A 26,882-nucleotide genomic window follows, 5' to 3' on the forward strand; every position below is an offset into this window, starting at 1 on the left:
CTGTAAAAGAGCTTTCCTGGGCTGCTTGCTTGCCTGCCATTTGCCATCCTGGAGGTGATGTGGCCAGTTATGCCATGTGGACGGCAGCATGACAACGGCCTCACATTTTTTATGCATATAGTGTCAGTTTGCATTTCTTAGTACAAAAAGTATTGATCTGGTGTGTAGGGTTCTGGAAGTTTCTCTGTGTGAAAGAAACAAGCAGAAGGCTCCTGATGTTTGGGCTAATCCTTCAGAGAAGCTGAGTGCAGCTGGTTTAAACTGGTTCTCTGTCAAAGTCAGGCTGACTCTAAAAGTAAGGCCAGAAGGAGCCTGGGTTTCACTTTATCTCTCTTTTCTTCTGGTTTGATGTTCTGTACATAGTATGCTTAGCATTAAGGTTTAGACTTATTATAAGTTATTGTAAGTTAAGTCTTCTGCAACTGGATTTCTTATGGACAGTGCCAATCCTGAATGTATTGGATTTGTGACCATTATGTTCATTTGTCTTCAGTAGCAGTAAAGCTCTGCTGGATGAAATACAATTGATTGCCTCTGGTCTATTTGGGAGGGAATCCTGCAACATGTTTAAGTTTTTACTCTGCTAACTATGTGTTGGAATCTGCTCTGAATCAATATTGAGTAGAATTCCATGATATATAGGAAGACATTCAAGAGTATATACAATATGCTCTTCTTTATAACACAAATGATCTATTCTTCCCCTATAATAATAAATGAAATATATATGATTTGATTCCCATTTCTGTCTGAGGTGAATTTTCCTGGTGCTATAAATTCCAGCATTGTCACTGCTGGAATTCATTCCTGCAGGAAATTTACCAGATCTGCTCCATCAGTAGAAAATAAATGATAGTGTTTTTCTGCCATACTTTTGTAAGCTGGTTTGAGACTGTTATTTGTGCATATTCTTTCTCAATTAATGTTTATGGTTTGCTGGCTTGTTTTAAAGTAGATTTGAATCTTTTAAATGATATGTTGTCTGTATCTTTTCATATTGGCATGAGCTATTTAAAGACCATGTTCAGCAGAAAAGCAGTGCAGAAATGTTTAAATGAAGTAGGGGCTGTAAGTCCACCAGTGTACTTATAGGGCACCTAGAAAACTAGTGTGATGAGACAACAAACAAATTCAAATAAATAAATACATTCTATGCTGAATGCCATCCCATGGAGTGTGAAATTCAACCTTCCCCTTTCAGACAAAAAAAAGCTGTCTTTGAAGTGTGACAATTTCTTAGCTTTGGTCTGCAACCAGTTTTTGAATTCTAAATTTCTCACTGAATATGCCTGTGGTGTAAAATTTACTTGCATGAAGCTGAAGGAGTGGGGAGAACGAACCTTTTTGCTTAACCAATCTAAAAATACTGGCATGAAAGAAGGAGGGGAGAAGTAATCAAAATTTAAATAATCTGTTAGACCTTTAATTAGAGATCTAGTCAGGGTGAAATTTCAATCCAATTATCAAAAGTGAAGGCATTTAACTACTTAATAGCTCTGAAGTAATTGCAGTGCTTTTACAGAATTATTCAAATGCTGAGTTGGAGAAAAGTGTTAAGGGACATACAACATACATATGGAATTTTCTGTTACATTAGCAAACAAGGATCATGACAAAAACACAAAATTTCTAGAAACAAATTATTTCAAATGTGCAATCATTTTTAATAGAAACAATTAGACAAATACATGGTTGATCAAAGGCTAATGTGCATGATAGCTAAAGCCGCCATATATAGAAACGCTATATCTTTGAATACCAGATTCTGAGGACAATCAACAGGGAACTGTCGTCTGTTTCCTGATCTTGCTTATAATTTCCCTGAGGCATCTGACTGGCTTCTGGCGGTGGGAGATGGAATAGACCTCTCATCTGATCTCCCAAGACAACCCTGCTGTTCTTAAGTGGAAATCTGAATTGTCAGCATCATTCCTGGTGCCCAGTTCATTCCAGGCGTGGGTCTTTTCAAAACCTTTGTGTCCTCTTCACAGACTGCAGGCTCCTTTGGGATTATGTCTATCAGCTGCTGTCAGACAGCCGGTACGAAAACTTCATCCGATGGGAGGACAGAGAATCCAAAATATTCCGGATAGTGGATCCTAACGGACTGGCCAGGCTGTGGGGAAACCATAAGGTAAAGAGCAGCTTAGCTTTAGTACACCAAGTATTGCTGACCTAACCTAGCCATGTTGGGCAGAGAAAGGGAGAGGTGTTGATCTCAAGGCAACAGTGTCCCTGAGATAGGGGCTACTAAGAATCTACACAATCTGGCTCCATGCATGTTGCTGTTTCTTGGTCCATGGCTTGGGTGTAACAGAATTGTGATAACTGGGATTATTATTTTTTATGTAGACTAGGGGCTGCATCCTTACTCACTCTGCTTGCCAACCTTCCTCCCAGCCCCCCACATCCCTAGAGCTTTCCCTTGTCAACCCATGCAGCTACAAATAGAGCTTTTCACCTTTCAAGCCCCATTTCTGAAGCCACAACTCTTCTGTTCTGCAGCCCTGCTTTACATCCGTTTTCATCTTCACTCCTGTGTCTATGCATCCGCCTTTTGTGCAATGCCCTTTGCACACAATAGTAATTCCTGCACCTTCCTCCTACCACACCTTGCAGCCACCACCCTTTCCACCTTCTGCCACCACTCCTCTTCCGCATACATTTTCATTCCCCCGCTTTCATCTTCAAGCCCATTGCATACCTCCTCCCTAATTTTCTCAACTGCCCCTTGCACACAGACCACCCACATTTGCAGGCCTCCTCCTCTCCTATTCTGCAGCCCCTTTAGGCACACATGCCTTGCTGATATATATCACTGTATCTCTAAGATGAGTAGAATCTTAAGAGCAAGTCTGTCAGTTATCCTGTTCGGTTAGAGAAGGTTAAGTTAAGTAATGAATGTTGTACATATGTGGGTATTTGCTTGTCAGTAAGATATCTATTCTAAGTTATTACACTGATTCTAGAACTTCTTGCTGAATGGTACCAGGAATGAGGGCTCCACATCCTTTATCTGTCACATGAGGCAGCTGAGGAATGGAGGAGCGCTGTCATGGACGGGCTAGAAGCAGAGGAGTGGGGGGGGGGGGTCCAGCCGGGGAACCCTCAGGGGAAGAAGGCTCAGAGCCAGGGGTCTGGTGGTGGGACAACAGTGAGTGGTCTGAGGGAGAAGACTGGGAGGAGGAGGTGTCAACAGCAGAAGAGGTGGCAGGGTTTAGTGAACAGGAAGAGGCTGTGGCAGAGCACCGTTCAGACTCTGAGGTGGAAGTGAGGGCTGGAGGGAAGGGGGACCAGAAGACAGAGAGGCAAGCTGCTGAAGAGGCCCAGGAGTCTCCTCCTCCTGCTGCTGCTGCTGCTGTGACTAGCTCCCCCCCCCCCCCGTCTCCTGGGACACACAGAGAAATGAAATGGGCAGAGCAGAGGGGGGTTGTGTGCAGACATAGCCTAAGACTGCGCAGGAAAGACCCTGGAGAGGAGGAGTCCTAGTGGGCACTGGGGACCTTCAGTCCTTGCAACTGCTTCATCAGGGCAAGACCTAGAAAGAGTTTCTGAGACCACTAGGCTGGAGCTGTGGATTGTTTCCTTGAATAATTCACTTTACTGGCCTCAAGTGATTCATTGTGTTGTGCTGACCTACGCCTGACTCCAGCCCTGATGAGGGGGAGGTTTGAGTACAGCAAGAAGAGAGCGGGACAGAACAGGAAAAGTGGCTGTTTTAAATAGCAGCCCAGGGTTTAGTAAAGCAGGCATGGAGATACTGGTACATCGAGGGTTGCTTTCCCCTTGTCCCCCCCCCCAAAAAAAACAGTTTTAACAAGGAGAAATAGCAGAGATGGGTACTTTGAAATGAACAGCAAAAAGCTAAGATAACCAAGCCTTTCCAAACTCGCTTGCCACTGTACTCAACTACCACTTCTCTCCCCCCCCCCCGTGTTAGTGCAAGCTCTACTCAGACCTCTGCAGTGTTTAAGATTGCCACTGTTTTCTACTCATCCCTGCTTTACTCAAATCTCTGCTGTTGTTTAAAACCACTGTTTTCCTCTGTTTTTCTCCCACCTAGCTTTACACAAATTGTTGCTGTTGTTTAAAACAGCAGTTTTCCTCTCAATGTTTCTCCATCCCCACTTCAAACTTTGCTGTTGTTTAAAACAACCATTCTTTCCTTTTCAGTGCTCTTCCCTTCTCGCTGTACTTGTGCCTCTTCCAGGTGGTGGCGGACTTTCCTTCTTTGGAGGTTTTTAAGCAGAGGTTGGATGGCCATCTCTCATGTATGCTTGAGTTGAGATTCCTGCATTGGAGGGGGTTGGACTAGATGACCCTTGGAATCCCTTCCAATTCTATGGTTCTCAGCTGCCTCATGTGTGAGAGCTAAAGGACAAGAAGTTCACAAATAGTCCATACTTTACTCAAACCACCACCGTCTTCCTCTTAGTTTACTCCATTGCTGCTTTATTCAAACTTCTGTCATTATTTTAAACCCTCTCACTGTTCTTCCCTTCTTGCTCCCATGCCATGACCACTGCTGTTGTGCACTTTGCCTTCCTTTTTTCTCCTCTATCCTGCATAACAAGGACTGGGATGAGGCAATTGGGGGCTGTGCGATGACATTGTTAAATTTTTATTATATTGTGAGATAAAGTGATTCCCTCCCCAATTCTGTAGTCTACTAATATATGTGGGAAACAAAACAAAAGGAAAGACAGAAACATCAACCACCTTTTTCTTTGTATTATTATGATTTAATTATTGCTTCATGCTTTTCTTCTTTCTTTACAGAACAGAACAAATATGACATATGAGAAAATGTCTAGAGCCCTGCGCCACTATTATAAACTAAATATTATCAGAAAGGAGCCAGGACAACGACTTTTGTTCAGGTGATACTTCCTTATTTTTCATCCTTGTTGTTTGCAAGAAATTCTTTTTCTAAATTTCCTTATGGATAATGTTAGAGGAAGCTATAAAATAGAATGGTTATCACCCTCCAGAAATGTAGCTAACCTGACTAAAAACCAAACTTCTGAATATCTGAAGGCTGGGGATGGGTTCACCAGTTCACAGCATTAAAACCAATATCTCAATATCTATCAGTGTTGAAGTATTCCATGAGGCCACTGTGCAGACTGTATGTGCAGCTCTGCATATAAAGCTTACAGTTTGGCACCTGGAGGATTAATCAAATCAAACTGTGACTTATGTTCAGCAAGTGGTGAATTTGCGATATTGCCTTAATGTAAGCATGAAGCCAAAAATTGCATTTTCAAAAAATTCAGAGCTATTAAGACCAAAACAGGGGACTGGGTTTTCTTTTTCAGGACTGCATATAGCTCTTTGTAATATTTGTACTAGGCCATTGTCATGCTGGTGACAGGTGTCACATGCTCCAGAGTGAAGGAAGCATCAATGACAGGTAGGCACAGCAAGTGAGCACGGCTTGTGGCAGAAGGGGAAGCAGGAGGGGCAGCCAGTGAGAGTTGAGCATCTCTCAAGGGTGTGGAAGTGGGTAGTTTGAGCAAAAGGGTTGATGTGGCCCTGTGGATGAGTGAGCAGAGGTGGAGTGGGCAGGTGAGCTTGCAGTGGCAGGGAAGTCCAGGAAGGGAGGTGATGCACAGGCGGAGCGAAGTGCAGATGAGTTGAAGAGGTTTGATGAGGAGTTGGGTAGCAGGGCTTGGGCAATGAGAAAGGAGTAAGGAGAAGGGCAAGGGGAGGGGGCTGTGGTGAGGGAATAAAAGGAGTGTGGAATAAAAGAAATGAAGAAATGGTAATCACCTCCACTGAAATAAACATTCTGAAACAGTACCTTTGCAGGTGCAAGAGGACCATATTTTTTTCCCATTTAAAAAGGAGCACATGAACCAGCCTTATACTGAATCAAACCACTGCACCATCTAGGCTGGGGCTCGTCAAACTATTTATTTATTTCATAAAATTTATATACCACTTGATTGTAGAGAGGGAAACCGAAATGCAGGGGTGGACTTCCAGCAAGCCGCGGCCATCGGAAAGAAGCGTGGAATACCCCACCAGGGAATTCAGAGCAACGTGGGGGTTTTAAGACGTTCTGCAAAGGCTCTGCAGACCTCGGAAACTCAAGGGATGTGGCACCCAGCGGCGCCCTTGCAAGCTCTCCTGCTCTTCAGGTTTTATTAATAGAACTGGAGACGGGATTGAGCTGCGGGCGCAAAGGGAAAGCACCACTAATCCTGTGTTGTGCAGTCTCTGGCTTCTGATGAAAGCAGCAAGCTTCCAAAGAGAAAAAATGGATTTTGGATTATACAGTGATAACCTCTAGTTATGTACTTAATTCGTTCTGGAGGTCCGTTCTTAACCTGAAACTGTTCTTAACCTGAAGCACCCCTTTAGCTAATGGGGCCCCATATCCTCACCAAGAACAGCTGCTCAAGTATCTTCCTTTACAATTACATGCTTTGAAAGTCCCTTTTTGCCTGTTGTACAGTGGTACCTCAGGTTAAGAACTTAATTCGTTCTGGAGGTCCATTCTTAACCTGAAACCGCTCTTAACCTGAAGCACCACTTTAGCTAATGGGGCCTCCTGCTGCCGCTGTGCCGCCGGAGCACTATTTCTGTTCTCATCCTGAAACAAAGTTCTTAATCAGAGGTACTATTTCTGGGTTAGCGGAGTCTGTAACTTGAAGCGTATGTAACCCGAGGTACCACTGTAATTGGATAGCCATTGAAATATTGGAGAAAATTTGGAAAGATCCGGACAGCTGAGGGGTGAAAAAAGGGACTCCATCCTGACAGCTGTAAGGAAGATGGTGCAGGAAAGAAAGTTGCAGGAGTAAAGACAGAAGTGAACAACCCTGCTGTGTAAGTGTTAAACTGAAAGTCCTCAGATACTTTGTATAAAGTGCTAAGGCAGGGATTATCGTTGTAGTGAATTTTGGTTTTTGTGGGAGTTAAAGAGGAGATTATTATTTTTTTGCCCTGGTGAAGACTCTGTGGTTTGGTTGGGAGAACTCTAACGTGCTGAGCTCCACCCTTTGGAAAGAAATACGTTCTGTTATAATAATAAATTATTTATTGGTGGGAAACCAATCATAATTTTTAAGGAGATCCCTACCAGATTTTTGCAAAAGAGAGATGGATATAAACAACTAATGGGATTGTTGAAGAAAAATGGAATACAACACAGATGGGAATTTCCAAAAGGGGTCTCATTTTATTACAAAGATAAAAGATTAATTAACTGATGTTCAGGAAGTTAAGAAATTCATCAGAAGATATGAGAAAGAATTAGGAAAGGTGGACGCTGGTCTCGCTGGACCTGCTGGACCCACTCTGGATTCAAAGGAGGGAAAGAAGAAGAAGAAAAAGGAGGAAAATAAGGAGGAGGAGGAAGAAGAAGAAGAGGGAGGAGAAGAAGAAAAGGGAGAGGAAGAAGATATTGATAAGGATAAAGCTACCCAACCTTAAGTTAAATTTTATTGACTGTAGTGACCAGAGAAATGACGTTGAAACTTATAACTTGGAATGTGAACGGTCTTAATAATAAATCTAAAAGAAATAAAATTGAGCATATTTTAAAAAGACGGAATTTGGATTTAATTTATTTACAAGAAACACATGTGGCAAAGAAACATAGACATGTTTTGATTAACAAAAGGTTGGGGGGAGACTTTATAACTTCAGATGTAAATAAGAAAAGAGGAGTAGTCTTGTACATAAAGGAGAAGTATGATCCTAAGTTGATTTCCAAGGATGAAGAAGGGAGAGTGATTGTAGCCCAAATGATGCTGCAAGGGGGAGGAAATTTTCATTGTTGGAGTTTATGCACCAAATGAAAATAAGGCTGAAAAAAATTGAAGGAGAGGCTGTTGTAATTCATGGATCAAAGATAATTTTGATGGGGGATCTCAATGGAGTGGTACGGCCAGAACTAGATAGATCAGTAAAAAGGAAAGCAGCGAAAGAAGGCAAGTTACCAAAGACATTCTTTGACTTGATTGAAAACCTTGGACTAGTTGATATATGGACACTAAAATATCCAACTACAAAACAGTTCACATTTTTCCCCGAACCAAACCACAGTTTGGGAAGAATAGTTTATATATGGATATCCAAGGAACTAGTACCAAGAGTAATTAAAAATGAGATCACACCGGGAATACTATCAGACCATAATTCAACACTTATGGAATTGAAAGGGAAAGAACAGTCCTCCTTCCGATGGAGGATGAATGAAAGTATATTTGATGACCGAACAATAGTGGAAAATGCTAAGGAGGTAATAAAAGATTACTTTTAGTGGAATCTACATAAAGAAACTGGACTTGAAGTGGTTTGGGATGCGAGTAAAGCTGTAATGAGAGGCTTCTTGATACAGAAAAATTGCCACCAAAAGACAGAAAGAGAAAAAGAAATAAGTCCTGAATCACCTCATGAAGAATGAGAAAAAGCTAACATTGAAACCTAAAGATGAACAAATAAAAGAAACTATTAAAATGTTGCAAACTCAGTTCTCCATGCTGGTGAATTAGGAGGTTGAATGGAAGATAAAATTAATGAGACAAAAGAATTTTGAATCAGCGAAAAAGACTGGAAAGCTATTAACTTGGCAGTTAAGAAAACGTCAAAGTCAAAATACAATTAATAAGATCAAAATAGGAGATAAGGTGACAAAAGATCCAAAAGAAATAAGGAAGGCCTTTCAAAAAATTTATAAAGATTTGTACAGGAAGGAGGAAGATATGAAGAGAATAGAAAGATATTTGGAAATTTATAAAGTAAAACAAATCCCATTAGAAAAAAGGAAACAATTGAGTACACAAATAACAATGTAGGAGATTCAAATGGCAATAAAACGTATGAAGCAAGGTAAAGCTCCAGGACTGGATGGCTTCACAGCAAAATATTATAAGACTCTTAATGGACAATTGACACCTGTTCTGTGGGAGGTGATGAATAATATTCTGAAAGAAGGGAAGATCAAGAACATGTGGAAAGAGGCATATATAACGCTAATCCCTAAGCAAGATACAGATTGTTTGAATGTCAAGAATTATAGACCAATATTGTTATTAAATAATGACTATAAGCTTTTCGCAGATATTTTGGCAAATAGATTAAAAGAAACTCTTAACGAGAGATCAAGCAGGTTTTCTTCTGGGTCGACAATTAAAAGAGAATGTAAGACATATTGGATATAATAGAATATTTGGAGATCAGGAATGATAAACAAGCAGCATTAATGTTTATAGATTTGGAAAAAGCTTTTGATAATATTTTTTGGCATTTTATGAAGAAAAGTTTGGAAATGATGGGAGTAGGGGGATCTTTTCTGAGAGGAATAGATGCAATACACTCTGAACAGAAGGTAAAAATGATTGTGAATAATATACTGACAGAATACTTTGATATAATAAAAGGTACTAATTGTCCCCATTATTATTTATGGCGGTCTTGGAGGTATTGACAAACAGGTTAAGAGAAGCCTCAGAAGTGAAAGGTATAAAAATTGGTGTAAAGGAATTTAAGTTTAAAGTCTTTGCAGATGATTTGGTTTTAATGTTAGAAGAACCTCATTCTAGTGTACCAGAAGCATTGGAGGAAATTGAAGAATATGGACAACTAGCAGAGTTTAGGTTGAATAAAACTAAGACTAAAATGTTTGTTAAAAATATGGTTAAAGAAAAAATAGAGGAATTGCAACAAAGGTCTGGAATCTTGGTGGCAAAGAAAGTAAAATATCTGGGAATTTGGCTGACTGCAAAAAATATCAATTTATTTAATGATAATTACCAACTGGTGTGGAAGGAGATTAAGAGAGACTTAGAGATATGGAATAGATTAAAGTTGTCATTTTGTGGTAGAATATCTACAGTAAAAATGAATGTATTATCTAAGATGTTATTTTTATTTCAAACAATTCCCATTATCAAGGGGACTGGACAATTTAAAGAATGGCAAAAAGTACTTTCAATATTCATCTGGCAAGGGAAAAAACCAAGGATAAAATTTAAATTACTAATAGATAAGAAAGAAAAGGGTGGATTCTCTGTGCCAGACTTTATTAAGAGGCGTCCTGTCTCTGCTGGTTGAAGGAATGGATTACACTGGAAAATAAAGACTTATTAGATTTGGAAGGATACGACAACAGATTTGGTTGGCATTCTTATCTTTGGTATGATAAAGTTAAAGTGCATAGAGGTTTTACAAATCATGTGTTAGAAGATCTATATACGAGGTCTGAGAAAGTAACAAAAACTTGTTGGAAAGGAAAACACCATGGTGGATATCACCTGTCGAGGTATTAACTGTAAAGAAATTGAATCCAGAGAGGAGGTGGGCCACCTATGAAGAGATATTAATGAAAACTGACAGAGGTTGGAAATTAAAGCCATATGACCAAATTGAGGGTGCTTTTACAGGTTGCTTGCAATATCATCAAGTAAATGATGTTCTTTTGTGTGATAAGAAAGTAGGATTCGAAGATAAAAAATCTAGATTTCAAATTGAACTGTTGGAATGCAGAAGTAAATTGCTATCTAAAATGTACATTATTAGAATGGTATGCACAGGATGAGCAGATGAAAGAGGTTATGATAAAACGGGCACACATTTTCAGATACCAGTACAATAAGAACAAAATACCTTACCCATTCATTTCTATGTTGCTTGTGTTTTCAGGTTCATGAAGACTCCAGATGAGATTATGAGTGGTCGCACCGACCGCCTGGAGCATCTTGAATCTCAGGAACTGGATGAGCAAATATACCAGGAAGATGAGTGCTGAAGAAACCAAGTCCCCTGCTTCACTTTGGTCTGTGGAAGAGCAGTCTACGTGGAGGCACAGTCAGATGGGAAATGAGACCCCAGGACTTAGCATTTACTTTGGAGACAGTGCAAGAGCCCAGAGTACCTTAGAAAAAAACAAATCTATTGGCAAGGTGTTGGCAGCAAGACTTGAAAGAGAGAGGGGAAATATAGCACTACTGCACTGCTCCTTTTAGAGTCTCCCTCACCCGGGGATATTTTTGTTTAGTTTTGTTTTGGGGTTGGTTGGTTTGTTGAGGATTTTCTTTTCTAATTAATATGCCACTTGGCCTTTTTAAAGCAACGTTTGTAGAGCAAAACATCAAGTTTTTGCTTATTCTGAAGGCTTTCCTATGGAAATGTAGTACAACTGTTTTCTGTGCAAAGTCTCATAAGATGATTCTAAGATAGGAACAAATGGTGACAAATGCCATAAAAGAAGTGAGAAAATGGCTGGAGTTATTTTTATTCACGCTTGTCACAAAGGTTAAAGATTCTGGATGGTGATCCATGGTGAAAGGTATAAGAAATTGAGAGCCGTGAGTGGAGTATCTTGAGTTAGCATTGTGACTTGAAAGTGTCTGCAAAGCACCTCAGTCCCACAAGGAGAGATAAATGGAAGAGCTCTGCCAAAGTCAGTAGGCATCTCCACAATTTTCCAATTCAAGGAAGCTTTAAATGAAAACCATACTAATAGGATGGGATTTTTGCTTGACTGAGTTTGTTGAGCCACCACCAGGGTATTTTCAGTTTGAAGAGGGTTTTTGTGTTTTGTGCCAGCCAACAGTCTCTGGGACAGAAGAAAGGTTTGTCATAAAAAGAGAAGGAAGGGGTTTAAGGCCCTTAAAATTGCAAAATTGCATTTCTAGAAGCTCTGACGGGTTGTCATCACAACTATATGTGCTGGCAGGGAAACACAGATTGCATTTCTGGGCTGATCTTTGCATTGGTTATGTTTCGCTCTGTTGTAAGTGAAGTTTTCTGGCTATCTTACCCATAAATATGGAATTTCATTTTAAAGGATGAGCATTCATGCCCTGTTAATTTTAAATGTTTTAGGTTCTTGCAGCTCCAGTCTGGTCTGTAGCTTTTTTGCTGAGGGGAGTTTTGTCTGCACCTCTGTTGGTAGGAGGTCTTAGCCCTTTAAACATCAAGAAGGTTGTTAAATTATTCTGAAGTTAGCAGTATGCTACCCTGTGGTTCTCTCCCACAAAATATCTTACTCTTCATAAAGTTCATATGTTCATCTGTACACATAATGACATAATTCTGTCTGTGCTGCAGCATCCACAGTCAATGAAAGCTGTTCACAGGGCTGTATGTATCTTAAATGCTAATGAAATCAGTATTCTGTGCCATAATGACTTACAATTCTGCATCAGGAATGCAGAATTTGAAATTGTATCACTTGGACCTGATATTCAAATTAAGCATATTTGCTGTGATTTAATTTGCATAATGAGTTCTGCGTCTATAAGTGGGGTAAGGTGGAAAGGAATGGCTATGCTGATGTCTCTCCACCTCTCCATCACTGGTAATTGTGCTCCACCAACCTTCTGGCTTCTAAAATTTATTCTGAATCTTTAAAAACTTGCTCTTTAAAAAGAAAAATTAAAGTGAAATACTCAATATGTTTCTGCATTTGCATGGTAAGGTTATATAAAACACACAGCCCTGGTCATTGGCTGGTTTCTTACCAGTTTCCAGTAAAAGTCATTCACTATAAAAATTTCACAGCAGTATTCACTAAAAACTGGTCTGGGACTCTTCCCCCCACCCCGAGAAAATGTTAAATAGTGAAATGAAACATACTACTGATAAGGGATAAAACTGTTAAATCTAAGATGCAACATGTGAAAATAAAAGAACCTTGCACATACATTTAAAGCATTCATTTTCACACATTTCTCCATCACTCTTCGTTCCCCACAGGTAGCTCCTCCGGCCCCTTAATTTTCATACCAGTTACGTAGCCAGCGCAGCATACCTTGGCCAAGAGATACTATCCACTCTGTGTAAATGGAAAGGAGTCTCAGCAGAACAGCTGCATCCCAGATTTAGAGCTGCAGGTGGATCAATATGTTTTATGGAATTGTTTCTATTGAGCTTCAAACCCTGCTCACTGTTGACTTGAGAAGCTTCACATTGTCTGTTTTATATGAAAGGGGCCTCAAATTACATTTATTGTATTTGAATTTGGCAGTTCATTTTTGTTGTTGCAGATTCTTAACATGTTTTTATGAATGGCAGACTCTTACAAGGGGGAAGCCTACTTTCCCTTCAGTCACAACAAAGGCTGCAATTCTAAAAGCTTATGAATCCACACTCACACTATGGTCCCATTGTTCTTGCATCCATGTAAGCAGCCCAGACAGTCACAGAAGCAACAGCTAGGTGGGCGGGGGGGGGGACGTTTCATTGGATGGCTGTTAAATAAAACTGTGGCTGCAACGGTGTGCTTTTCATATTCAGTTCTTGTTTCTCTGGGGCCAAACTATAACCATTACCAATTAATAAGGGGCTGCTTCTGAAAATGGCAGCTGTAGGGCCGGGTTTGCAACTGTTCACAAGATGTCCTGCACTTCCCTGTCAGCCCAGCAGTAGTCAGTGATGGGTAGAACAAATAGGAATAGGGAAATGCTTAAAAGTTATTGGGGAACGGAGAACCCTACCATAAAACTCACCTATACAGTGATACCTCGGGTTACAGACGCTTCAGGTTACAGACTCCACTAACTGAGAAATAGTACTTTGGGTTAAGAACTTTACCTCAGGATGAGAACAGAAATCGTGCTCCGGTGGCGCAGCGGCAGTGGGAGGCCCCATTAGCTAAAGTGGTGCTTCAGGTTAAGAAGAGTTTCAGGTTAAGTACGGACCTCCGGAACAAATTAAGTACTTAACCCGAGGTACCACTGTATACAAAATGAACATTGCAAGGACGCCTGGGTTCACATAAGGGCAGAGATTTCTTTGACATTCTCTTTAAATGGCTGCAGCCACGTGCAAATTAAGAATGAAATGCTGTTGTCGGTTTGCTTGGGTTTTTTTATTAAAAAATCTTAAGTAAATTGTAGCCTGTTGATGATGGCTCCTCTTTTCGTTTCTTCAAGGTGTGGGGGTTAAGGTGATTGAACTGAATGAATGTAACAAAGAAAACAAGAATGCCTCTTCTCAGGGCCAGTGAGTTGCAAATAATTTTTAAATGCTTGTAATTACATCATCTCAATAAAAATTTTAATATATAAAGTTGTTCTGTTGTTTTTTCTTAAGCAAGTATATGCTGCAGGTAAGAACTCAAGGTTTTCGAGGCTTTACCTTCCTTCTCTCCACCACACCCACCTTTTTAATAGCCACCTTTAGCAGCGCACTGATCATGTGAGAGAACACTGAACACTGAAGTTGTAATGCACAGCAGATGAAGGTAATTGAGTCTGAAGCTCTGTTCTGTGCTCCAAACTCATTTCTTCTGGTATAATGGTATAAACTTGTAACATCCATGAAAAAGTCTTGTCTGATTTGAGAACTTAGAGGATTTCTAGTTGTCCTCTAGAGGTCTAATGTGGACTATGTTCACATTTGCACCTTAAAGGTAAAGGGACCCCTGACAGTTAAGTCCAGTCGCGAACGACTCTGGGGTTGCGGCGCTCACCTCACTTTACTGGCCGAGGGAGCCGGCGTTTGTCCAAAGACAGTTTTTCTGGGTCATGTGGCCAGCATGACTAAGCCGCTTCTGTCGAACCAGAGCAGCGCATGGAAACACCGTTTACCTTCCTGCCAGAGCGGTACCTATTTATCTAGTTGCACTTTGATGTGCTTTTGAACTGCTAGGTTGGCAGGAGCTGAGACCGAGCAACGGGAGCTCACCCCATTGCGGGGATTCGAACCACCAACCTTCTCATCTGCAAGTCCTAAGCTCTGTGGTTTTACCCACAGCGCCACCCGATAGAATTCTATCGCCAATTCGATAGAATTGCCTAAGATCCAGGACAAAGCACCAGGACATATGGAAGCCCTGATTTTTAATATGACATTACTTCAATCTCTTGACACTCTGATTATGTGATTTATCTTATTAAATAAGTTCTTGGCATGAATGCATTTGACAGTCATTACAGAAACTTTGCAGTGGGGAAATTCCCTATTTGGATGTTTCCTGGAAGAAGTTTGAACAATAACTTGAACAGCAACATTAGATATTGCTATTTGTAATACAAAATATTTAATATTTGCTCATTTATTTCTTTATTAAATTTGTATATTGCCCTATACAAATATCCACAGATATCAGGGAGGTTCACAACATTAACTTATTATGCAATAATATTGGGAATTAACTATGGTAATAGAAGGAGAATGGAATTGCTCTTTGCTCATAGTACTGTATGAATAAAGTAATACATTGAAATCTTGCATCTTTAGGTGTATGCCTATAAAGGAAAATGTGTGAAGAGGCCGTAATGCAGGCACATTTCCACGCACCGTGTATATGTGTGGCACAGGGAAGTAAATAATTCCATTCATTCAAAGCCAAATGGTGGGAGAGAGCTGGAGAGTCCTTGGGGCTTGCGAGGAGACCTTGCCCAGAGGGCATCAGTCAAGGTGGAAGAAGCCCTGAAGAGTCTTTACACTGTTCAGCCTCCCCACCTAACAGCTGGTGGGCGGGATAGAGCAGCAGCAGTAACCACTTTCCTGCATGTCCCAGACTCCTGCCAGCCTGGGAACTACAGTATTTTGGTATGAATTGAAGAGAGAGAAGCAGAAAGGGTGTTTAGAGGGTGCGCCCCACCTTACGCAATTTCTTTTTAAAATTTTTAAATCCTTACTGATTTTAAATATTGCATCTATTCACCACAAAAAGAAAAAAAAGAAAACACATCAAATACAAAAAAATGTTACATATAAATTATATTTCTTCCATGCTGTCAGAGACTGCCTCCAGGTCCCAGCTCACAGAAGACCAACGCTAGCCAGCAGAACTGTACAAAGTCTTTATTGAAGTTTAGTTCCCATTTTCAAACCCTAGCGTGCGTCTCTACGTCTAGACCCTAGACCAGCGAAGCCTCGTCTGAGTCTCCGCCCCCTGTACACCAGTTTAAGACTCTAGCCTTGCTCCACCTTCTACGTTTCTCCTTCCTCCTCTGGGTCCTACTACCCCCCTGGGTGCCTTCCTTCCTGGACGCCTCGGAAGCGGACCCTTCGGACTCCTCCCCCTCTCTTCGGCGGGCTTTGGGACCCGGCTCCCTCTCCGGGCTGCTCATTGCGCCACCCTCTTGTACATTTGAACTTGGCGCGCGCGCGCTGCCCCTGACCTTCCTTTTGACCGTTTCCTCGCTCTCTGATGCAGGTGTGGCTAACCCTGACTCATGTCCTTCCGCTGACGGAAAGCTGCCTGCTGCCGATGTTTGGGACTCCTCCCCCTTACTGCTCTCCGGTGGGGAAGCTGGTCCCGATTTCCAGCTGCTGCTCTCTGAGTCCCCTCTGGCCCCTCCTTCCTGGGGTGTTCCCTCTGGCAACCCCCTAGCTCTGACCACGGGAGCCCCTTTCTGTGAATCCTCTGATTCGCTGGAGAGACTTAGAGACCTCGGATGGCTATCATCGCTGACCTCTCCCTCGGATTCCTCTCCCTCGGTCTCTAATTCCTCCCTTTCCTGTCCCTCTGCTCCTGAACCCCTGACATCCATCCCCCCCTCGAAGCCCCCCCTTCCCCCCTCCCCTCCTTCCGGTGTGGGTACTGGGTGCTCCGTCGTAGCGGGGGTGCGTGCAGGATACAGTTCGTCCCCCATGTACTCGTCGACGTCGCTCTCCTCTGCTTCCATCTCTCTGTCTCCGTGCTCGAACCCCACGTTGTCCCCCAACACTTCCATGTCCGTCTCGCCCCCCTCCCCCTCTTCGGGTGGTCCCAGCCAAGGACCCCTCAGCCACTTCCTGCGCCACTGCTCCTCTGGTTGATCGTCCCACCAATACGAGTGGTCTGAGGCAGACCCCGGTGGCGAACCCACCTGGGGGCTCGGGACTGGTGCCTGTTCCTCGTCCGAGGCGAACCCCTGGAATGTGCTGGCTGAAAGAGTGGGTGTGAAGAGCCAGTCGTCGAAATACTCTGCTGGCATGGGCCTGTGCGGGAAGAGGGCATGAAACTCCTCTTTGAGCAGAGGCTCCTCCAAGGCATAGTCCGGTACCCAGCTGTTGGCACTGGCCGGGGTACCCTCTCTGGCTAGGAGATATTCTACTCCCTCTTCCCCCCATCTCGAGTCTAAAATCTCTGTGACCTCGTTGATGTGTCCCCTCCTAGGCGACCCCCCCTTTCTGGGCCCTTCTCTGAGCGGGTCTGGTGCTGTGTCTGGCTCCTGAAATCTATGAGGTGCTTTGTAGGGCGTGAGCACCGATCTATGGAACACCGGATGCATTCTGGAACCCTCCGGAAGAGCCAACCGGAAGGCCACTGGATTGACCTGTGCCTGGACTTGGTAAGGTCCTAGCTGCTTATGTCCTAGCTTCTTCTTCGCTAACGATCTGGTCGGCACTGCTTGCGCTGCTAACCAGACCCAGTCTCCCACCTGTATGTCTTCCCCAACTCTTCTGTGTCTGTCGGCCTGCACCTTGTATGCGTGCTTTGCTAGCTCTAACTGCCTCCTGAGTTGTTCGTGGACTTCCTGCAACTCCGACGCTAAGGCTTCCGCTGCCTGTGGCTCCCCCTCCCCCACTCTCTCTAAACCCGGGAAGGTTCTGGGATGCCTCCCGTTGTTGGCGAAGAACGGCGTCACCCCCGTCAACACGTGCTTCGTATTGTTGTAAGCGAACTCGGCGAGTGGCAGGTAGTCCACCCATGTCGTGGGCTGCTGATTGGCGTAGCATCTCAGGTACTGCTGCATGATGGCGTTGACCCTCTCCGCTTGTCCGTTGGTCTGTGGGTGTCTCGCCGACGCTAAATTGACTTTGACGTTCAGAATGCCCATCAGCTTCTGCCAGAAGTTCGAGATGAACTGTCGCCCTCGGTCGGAGAGAATAGACCGTGGCAGACCGTGGACTTTGAACACGTGGTCGATGAACAGTTTGGCGGTCTGCTCTGCCGTGGCTACCTTCGCACACGGAATGAAGTGTGCCATTTTAGTAAACATGTCCACCACCACTAGCACTGCTGTCTTTCCCCTCGAGCTGGGCAGATCCGTGACGAAGTCCAGGGCCACCCTCTCCCACGGTTCAGATGGTGTCTGCAGCGGTTCCAGCAGTCCCACCGGCGGTTTGTGAACTGACTTGGCCCTTTGGCAGATGTCACATCTCGAGACGTAATCCGCTACTTCCCCCCGCATCTTGGGCCACCAAAAGTCTCTGGCTACTAGTTCGACAGTCTTTTCTTTGCCAAAGTGCCCGGCGGTGGGAGCGTCGCGTAGCTGCTGCAGGACCCTTGCGCGGAGGTCGTCTCCCGGCACGTAGAGTGCTCCCTTGTGGAGGAGCAACCCATCGCGTATCTGGAACTCGTCGGCCCTCGCTGTGCCCCTGTGCACCTCCTCCATCTTGGCCTGTGCGAAGGGGTCTTCCCGCAGCGCGCGACGTACGGCGTCCAGGTCCACGGTTGCCGACGCGCATGCCCACGCTTCCGGTGCGAAAATGTGCTTGGCCGCCGACGGTGCCGCCTCCTCAAGGTATTGCGGCTTTCTGGACAATGCATCCGCCATCACGTTGTTGTCGCCTGGAATGTACTCAATCTTGAAATCGAAGTCCGCGAAGAACTCTGCCCATCTAATGTGTCTCTGGTTGAGGAACCTAGCCGTGCGCCAGTACTCCAGATTCTTGTGGTCCGTGTGGACCTGCACTGTATGTCTGGCTCCGATGAGGAAGTGCCTCCATGCCTTGAATGCTGCATGTATGGCTAGCAACTCCCTGTCCCAGATAGTGTAATTCTGCTCCGACTTGCTGAGCTTCCTCGAGTAGAAAGCGCACGGCCTCCAGTCCCCCTGCTGGTCTTGTTGCAACAGAACAGCTCCCACGGCTCTGTCTGAGGCGTCTGTCTCCACCCTCATGGGTCTGCTGGGATTCACATGCAGCAGCTGCTCTTCGGACGCGAAGAGACGCTTGAGTTTCTGAAAGGACTGCTCCGCTTGCTCCGTCCAGATGAATTTCTTCTTCTTGGAGCTGAGCGTGTCGGTGATGGCCGCTGTCTGCATGGCAAATCCCTTGATGAACTTGCGGTAAAAGTTGGCAAAGCCGACAAACCGCTGGACTTCCTTCCGATTGCGTGGGCTTTTCCAGTCCAAAACTGCGCGAACCTTGGCGCTGTCCATGGCGAGCCCCTTGTCCGACAACTTGTAGCCCAGGAAATCCACCTCCGTCACGTCGAACTGGCACTTCTCCAGCTTGGCGTACAGCCTGTGCTCCTTCAGTCTCTGCAGAACTTCCCTGACATCCCTCTCGTGCGCCTCTCGCGATTCTGAAAAAATCAGGATGTCGTCCAGGAAGCATACGCACTTCTTGTAAAGGAGCCCCGCCAGCACATGATGCATAAAGGCTTGGAAAGTGTGAGAGCCATTTTGTAATCCGAAGGGCATAACTCTGTATTCGTAGGTGCCTAGTGGCGTGAACATTGCCGTCTTCCACTCGTCGCCTTCGCGCATGCGAATCAGGTTGTACGCCCCACGTAGATCCAACTTGGTGAAAACGCGTCCTCTCCGCACCGTCGCGAGCAGGTCGTCTATCTTGGGCATGGGGAAGGCTGAGGGCTTGGTTTTCGAGTTTAAAATTCTAAAGTCCACCACCAGCCTCCTTTGGGGCGTGTCCCGCTTCTTCACAAAGAAAACTGGACTGCCTCCCACCGCTTTAGACTCCCGGATGAACCCACGTTTCAAATTGTGGTCTATGAACTCCCTGAGTTCCTGCAGTTCATCCTCAGACATGGAGTACAGTTTCCCAGTTGGCAGCGTCGCCCCCGGCAGGAGGTCAATCTTGCAGTCATAGGGTCTGTGAGGAGGTAGCTTGTCCGCCTCCTTCTCGCAGAATACCTCCAAAAATTCCGCATACTTGTGGGGTACTGCTTGCAGCGTGCCCAACTGTAACTGCGGGTCTTCCTCTTCCCCTTCTGGGCTGGGTATAATGCAGTGTTCCGCACAGTAGGAGGATCCAAAAGTCAGTTGGCGCTGGTACCAAGCCAATGCTGGGCTGTGCCTGTGCAGCCAACTCATGCCTAATACTACAGGCGTGTCCGACAGTTGGGTGACATTGAAGCTGATGACCTCCCGGTGATTCCCAATTTGCATCACCATCGGCGGCGTCTGCTGTACCACCTGCCCCCCTAGCAGTTCCCTGCCATCCACCGTGACAACCTTCAGGGGCAGCGTGGCTGGCAGTAATGCTACGTTGTGTTGTTGAATGAACTCCAGTCCTATAAAGTCTGCATTACTGCCAGAGTCAATTGTAATAGGCACTTCTACGGTGAGTCCATTGGGCAGCTGGAGCGATGCGGTGAGCTGCACCACTGGTTTGGGCGGGAGGGGGTCTGTGGGCTGCAAAATCTCTGGGGACTTCCTCACTGACTCATCTGGCTGGGCCCCAGTGCCTCCTATTCCAGCCAGACTTCGTCGTTTCCCTGCTGTGGTTCTCTCTGCTGAGTTGTTTCCAATACTGTCACTGAAGCTGCAGTGTGCTTGTGGATCCTCTGGGGACACTCTTTCGCCATGTGCTCTCCACTCTCACATATATAGCACTTCCTGTTCCTTCTAGGCAGCTTCGATTTTACTGCTCCCGGTGTTAAGGCTCTGGTAGCTGAGTGAGCCCTAGCACCGCCAATCTCCATCTGCTCTTCGCCCCCTCCCTGTGGAGGCGTGGACTGCGCACGCGCTGCCTCTCTGGGCAAGAGGGGGGGCACTCTCGCTGGTGTGCGTCCCCAACGCCCTTCTTCTTTGCTCCATGGGCGTTCTTCCTGCCTCACCCCAATCGACAACGCTCTTTCAACCACTTGCTGAGTGGTTGTGGGTCTCTCTCCCCGTGCCATCTCATCCTTGATCTGTGGGCTCAATCCCTCCAAAAAAAGGTCTCTAACTGGCGGAGAATCCTTATCCCAATTCAGCGCGTTGACCAATGCAAAAAACCGGGAATGATACTGCCTGACGCTGGCTTTCCCTTGTCTTAGCCCAAATATGTCTCTCCGGGCAATGTCAATGTCTATGTTAGATAAGAAACAGGAGTCCATTGCCTTAATGAATGCATCTGCGCTTTGGAGCGCTGGATCTTTATCCCTCCACAGATTGCGCAGCCATGCTTTCGCGTCCCCATGCAGATGGGACAAAATAAACCCCACTTTCTCCCGCTCATCTCTAAAGTCTCTCTCCAGCAGCTGCAGCGCAAACAGCACGTCTGCTCGGAAATTGGGGTACTGCTGCAAATTCCCATCAAAATGAGATACAATGCTGCCTCCTCTCTTCCCCAACCCAATCCCCTCGGATCTGGGTCCCGGTAGCCCCTGCTTCACAAGCCCTTCCAACCTGGCTTGAAGATCTCTGCAGGCAGCTGCCGCTTCTTCCTCTCTCTTCCTGGATGCGATTATTTCAGCGCTGAGTTGTGTCACCGCTTCTTCCAGGGAAGCTATTTTCTGTTCTGTAGTCATCTCGCCTGACTTTTGTGAGCTCGCAAGGCACCAGTCTTCTGCCCTCCCTGCCTCGCTCCCGTAGCGATGCTTGAGGCGAAGAAAACCGATGAAACTGTGAGACGAGGCTTACTGTCAGAGACTGCCTCCAGGTCCCAGCTCACAGAAGACCAACGCTAGCCAGCAGAACTGTACAAAGTCTTTATTGAAGTTTAGTTCCCATTTTCAAACCCTAGCGTGCGTCTCTACGTCTAGACCCTAGACCAGCGAAGCCTCGTCTGAGTCTCCGCCCCCTGTACACCAGTTTAAGACTCTAGCCTTGCTCCACCTTCTACGTTTCTCCTTCCTCCTCTGGGTCCTACTACCCCCCTGGGTGCCTTCCTTCCTGGACGCCTCGGAAGCGGACCCTTCGGACTCCTCCCCCTCTCTTCGGCGGGCTTTGGGACCCGGCTCCCTCTCCGGGCTGCTCATTGCGCCACCCTCTTGTACATTTGAACTTGGCGCGCGCGCGCTGCCCCTGACCTTCCTTTTGACCGTTTCCTCGCTCTCTGATGCAGGCGTGGCTAACCCTGACTCATGTCCTTCCGCTGACGGAAAGCTGCCTGCTGCCGATGTTTGGGACTCCTCCCCCTTACTGCTCTCCGGTGGGGAAGCTGGTCCCGATTTCCAGCTGCTGCTCTCTGAGTCCCCTCTGGCCCCTCCTTCCTGGGGTGTTCCCTCTGGCAACCCCCTAGCTCTGACCACGGGAGCCCCTTTCTGTGAATCCTCTGATTCGCTGGAGAGACTTAGAGACCTCGGATGGCTATCATCGCTGACCTCTCCCTCGGATTCCTCTCCCTCGGTCTCTAATTCCTCCCTTTCCTGTCCCTCTGCTCCTGAACCCCTGACACATGCGTTGAGACTTCCGTCTTCCTCAGCGTGGGTCCTTCGTTTCCTTGTTGACTGCATATTGTATGACATTTAACTCATCATAAATTATAATCTTTGTAGCATATGACATTGCAGAAGTTAATCAAAGCATGTCAAAGATTTCATACGGGAACAATGTTCTTTTCAATATAATCTGTATATATCCCATTCTTTGTTAAACTTTTGGTTTGTCTGTATGTCTATGTAGAATTGGCAAAGATGACAGGAAAAATTAAGAACCAGACAAACCACCTTATGCAATTTTATTTATGTGCACAGGGGCCCAGAATGTAACCCCCATGTAAGTGGGGAGTCACCCATACCTGACATGGGAAGCTGCAATAGTTTTTCACAGATATACTCTGTCAGTGGCAAGTACGATGGAGGCAGATATGAACAAATCCTATTATTCAGAAGGATTCTGGGCCTGTCTAAAGTTAAGCGGGATCTCCACACTCAGTTCTTTAAAATGTTTCATGGTACCTCTCAAGGCTTCTGTCGAGGCTTTGGGAAAGCTATTCCTCCCCCAGTTGCAGCAAGAGTAGATAAACGAGGTATAGTCCTTTTTAATGGGGTTATTCAGTCATAATAGAGAGAGGAGAGACGCGGGTGGCGCTGTGGGTAAAAGCCTCAGCGCCTAGGGCTTGCCGATCGAAAGGTCGGCGGTTCGAATCCTCGCAGCGGGGTGCGCTCCCGTTGTTCGGTCCCAGCGCCTGCCAACCTAGCAGTTCGAAAGCACTCCTGGGTGCAAGTAGATAAATAGGGACCGCTTACTAGCGGGAAGGTAAACGGCGTTTCCGTGTGCGGCTCTGGCTCGCCAGAGCAGCGATGTCACGCTGGCCACGTGACCCGGAAGTGTCTCCGGACAGTGCTGGCCCCCGGCCTCTTGAGTGAGATGGGCGCACAAACCTAGAGTCTGTCAAGACTGGCCCGTACGGGCAGGGGTACCTTTACCTTTACCTTTAATAGAGAGAGGCAAAAGAACGCAACAAGCCTTAACAACAGTGTTGCTCCTGACTGGGCTCCTCCTCCCTCCTTCCTCGCTACAGCACCTTCCCTTACGGTGTCCGCTCGAGGTCAAATGTCTGGTTCCATTGTTCCTGCCCTCTTAACAAATGCCGAATTCTGGGAGACGGGGGATCAGAAATACTCTCCAGTGACAATGTGTCATCTGGCTGCCCTGCCGCAGTCCCCTTCCCCCACTTCTTCTAACACTTCCCAACTCTTCTGTCTATCTCTGAGCTGTGACTTTCCTCAGACCCCTCAAAGCCCTGCTGTAAGTCAGTGCTGCCTCCTCCTCCTCCTGCAGCGTCGGGAGAAGGGGGGGGGGAGTGATTTCCACCATTCCTCCTCCTGCATCTCACCCTCCTGACCCTGACAGTGCTTCAAGAAGGAAGATTAGGAAGGGCAAAAATCACCTATGCACAGCTTTCAATATTAAAAACTGGAGAGAGGGACATTTAATGAAGTCACAAACCATGTGTTCTGACTCCCCAGTATTTTAGCTCAGTCAAGGCTATCAGTCCTGACCTCTGGCTCACCACAGACTGCTGCTCATGCTCAATGGGAAAGGCTTGAGCACAAAAATGTGGGTGCCCTTGGCAGGCATACTTCAGTCCTTAGAAGCTATATTCCAGCAGCTCTGGACATAAATATGCACAGCAGGGTCAAAAGGAATAAACCATTTAGTGTCCTCTTCCATTCTTAAATTGTGGTCCAGAGAACTGCCGAATGTATGTGCAGTAAGGGGGAGGCAGCTGGAGGTCATACTTACTTTTTTATTTTACAAAGCACAATCTCTTTTTTAACAAAGAAAAACAAAGCACAATACAGGCCTTTATAACTGCCATACTTAGTTGCAAGACATGCAGTGAGGAAAACCCCCGCAGACCCCAGTGCATAAGAATCTCCCAGTGTCTCAAAACGTTGGAAGAATGGCAGTTACCAGGGTCAACGGCAGATGTTCAGGAGACCAGCAGATCTTCAGTTGGCTTATAAAGACAGTTTGCTAGCCTGAGGTGATTGATTAGCAGCCAAAGCTGTTCAGTATGTATTGTTTTTTAACAATCCCTTTTCAGTGTTTGGCAGGTGAAGGGGAAGAGGCTGAATGACAGGTGAGTCTAACAAAGTAAGCATTGTTTTGCTGCTCCTACTTCCCCCAAATGGCAGGAAGTTCCAGGGCAGCCGTTTGCAGGTCCAGTTTCCTTTTGAATGAAAGGGAAATTGCCAAAGACATGGGCTGACTTTGTCATATCTGTCTGCTTACAAACATACAGGTGAGCTGGTAGAGAGCAAGCAGGCCAGCCAAGCAAGCAGTTCAAGATTCACAACCACAGCAGTCAAGCATGGTAAAAACGTAAAAGCTGCTTTGGCTAACATTCAAGTTAAATTATGTTGTTCTCTTGTTCTGTTGGATTTCTCTGCTCTGCATCTGATGTACAAAAAACTATGAAAATCCATTTGATTCTTCTGTACTCCTGCACTCAGGCATGTGTCATCAAATGGCAGCTTGGTTTCAGACTCCATGTAATAACTATATATTAAAATCAGAGCAGCCATAAGAATCATACAGGCGAGGAGTTGGGGACAATTAAAAGCACAGGCGGGGTGGGGGGAGCTGAAATGCTCTCCAGCCACACTTCACAGCCTATAAGTGCTGCACCAGCAGCTTTTCAGAATTCTGCCACATTCCCTGATGGCAATTACATTGATGGCAATTACAAGCAACCTGGGGAGGAAACAGCAAGTGGGCATTTATTTATTATTTCTACATTTATATCCCATATTTTTCACCAATGAGCTAAAGGTGGCACACATAATTCTCCACTTCCTCATTCAATCCCAAAACAACCCTGTGAGGTATTTTAGGCTGGTCTAGAAGCAGCCTGGCCGGGGACGCGGGTGGCGCTGTGGGTAAAAGCCTCAGCGCTAGGGCTTGCCGATCAAAAGGTTGGCGGTTTGAATCCCCGCGGCGGGGTGCGCTCCCATTGCTCGGTCCCAGCGCCTGCCAACCTAGCAGTTCGAAAGCACCACCAGGTGCAAGTAGATAAATAGGGACCGCTTACTAGCGGGAAGGTAAACGGCGTTCCGTGTGCTGCGCTGGCTCGCCAGATGCAGCTTTGTCACGCTGGCCACGTGACCCGGAAGTGTCTCCGGACAGCACTGGCCCCTGGCCTCTTGAGTGAGATGGGCGCACAACCCCAGAGTCTGGCAAGACTGGCCCGTACGGGCAGGGGTACCTTTACCTTTATAGAAGCAGCCTGGCCGGGGACAGGGGGGGCATCTCGCCCTCAGGATTGTGGGTGTCCTCTGCTGCAACGTGGACATGTGAAATCACACACACACAATGTGTGTGGCGGCCAGCAGCCACAGCTCCTCTTTCTCTCCGCAGCCAGTGAGGCACCCTTTTCCACAAGGAGGGGCTCAGACTCGGAGGCAAAGAGATTCTGCCGCTGCATCTGAGCCTCTCCAGAAAAGGGCGCCTTGCTCGCTGGCTACGGAGGGCAGAGCTGAACTGCTTCTTTCTCAGAAGCCCCACCACTGCTGTCTGCCAACTTTTCTCATTGACTTTGTGGGTGCTCAGTCCCTACAATTATATTATTGTGGGTGCCCCATGGCCCCCTGGAGTTGGTTCCCATGGCTGGGAAGATCTCTTCATCAGAAGGAGAAGTAAATCCACTTGCTATTGAAACTTCTTCCCTCTCCTCAAGGAACCCTGGATAGGAACCCTGAGGTAAGAACCAAATGTTCCCTGTTGCAATCCTCTTGATTAATCTAACAATGTAAGAAATGCAGACTTGCAACCCTAGTCAGCTTATGACTTGTGGCCACGATTAACTAAGTGTTATTTGAAGAAACAATGAACCATGCTTAAGAAACCCAGAAATTTGAAGAGAAGTTCCATGGTTCTCCAAGGAAATATGCATTTCATGGTCTTATGACAACCCAAGAGCATTTGGAGGCGGGGAACTATAGTTGCGGCATCAAGTACTTCATTTGACAAGATTTTGAGCCTCGGCTTCATGGTTTTCAGGAGCAAGGGTTGAGGAAGGGGGGGGGAGGTATCTTGATGAAGAATTCAAATTTACTGTGAAGCAAAGAACAAAAATTCCAGATGACAAGAGTAGAAGGAAATTCAGGGTTTAATGTTAGCCTTAAGTCATGCACTGTTTGGAACTGAAAAAAGGAGAGGATTTTCTGCTGAACTGTCCAACTTCTCTTGATCAAGATCAGTGTTCTAAGGAAATGTAAACTAATCATTTACCTAGATGGTCCAGTTATGTAACTTTTTGGCAATTTTTAACCTATTTTTAACATTAATAAAATGTCAAGCCATATGGGTCAAGATCCAAAATTAGTCTTGCACAAAAGTTGTGTTGTGCCATTTCTAGGGCTGTATATTCCCATCCATATCTTCACAGTGTCCAATAACATCAGATCCTGCGGGATCAAACAAATGTTCCATTTGCTCCAGCATCCTGTTCTCCTGCTGGCCAATCAGGTGCCTGTGGGAAGGCGACAAGCAGCAGCTGAGCACAAGACCCTCGTCCCCCTTGAGTATTCAGAAGCTCTACTGTCTCTGACTGTGAAATGTTGAAGAACCTTCTTAAAGATTATAGTA

At 45.6% G+C, this 26,882-nt stretch overlaps 1 protein-coding gene across 2 annotated transcripts in view; it reads left to right on the forward strand.

Annotated features, from left to right (window-relative positions):
* ETV6 (ETS variant transcription factor 6) overlaps nt 1-14,025 on the forward strand; it is a 145,191-nt gene extending 131,166 nt beyond the window's left edge. For both annotated transcript variants that reach the window (XM_028728615.2, XM_028728616.2), the window contains exons 6-8: nt 1,992-2,134; nt 4,780-4,880; nt 10,654-14,025. In XM_028728615.2, coding sequence (XP_028584448.2) covers nt 1,992-2,134; nt 4,780-4,880; nt 10,654-10,759 — 350 coding nt within the window. In that variant the 3' untranslated portion in view covers nt 10,760-14,025. The remainder of the gene's footprint in view (nt 1-1,991; nt 2,135-4,779; nt 4,881-10,653) is intronic.
* The last annotated feature ends 12,857 nt before the right edge of the window (nt 14,026-26,882 follow it).

Source organism: Podarcis muralis, chromosome 6 (assembly GCF_964188315.1).
Source record: "Podarcis muralis chromosome 6, rPodMur119.hap1.1, whole genome shotgun sequence".
NCBI classification, from domain to species: Eukaryota; Metazoa; Chordata; class Lepidosauria; order Squamata; family Lacertidae; genus Podarcis; species Podarcis muralis.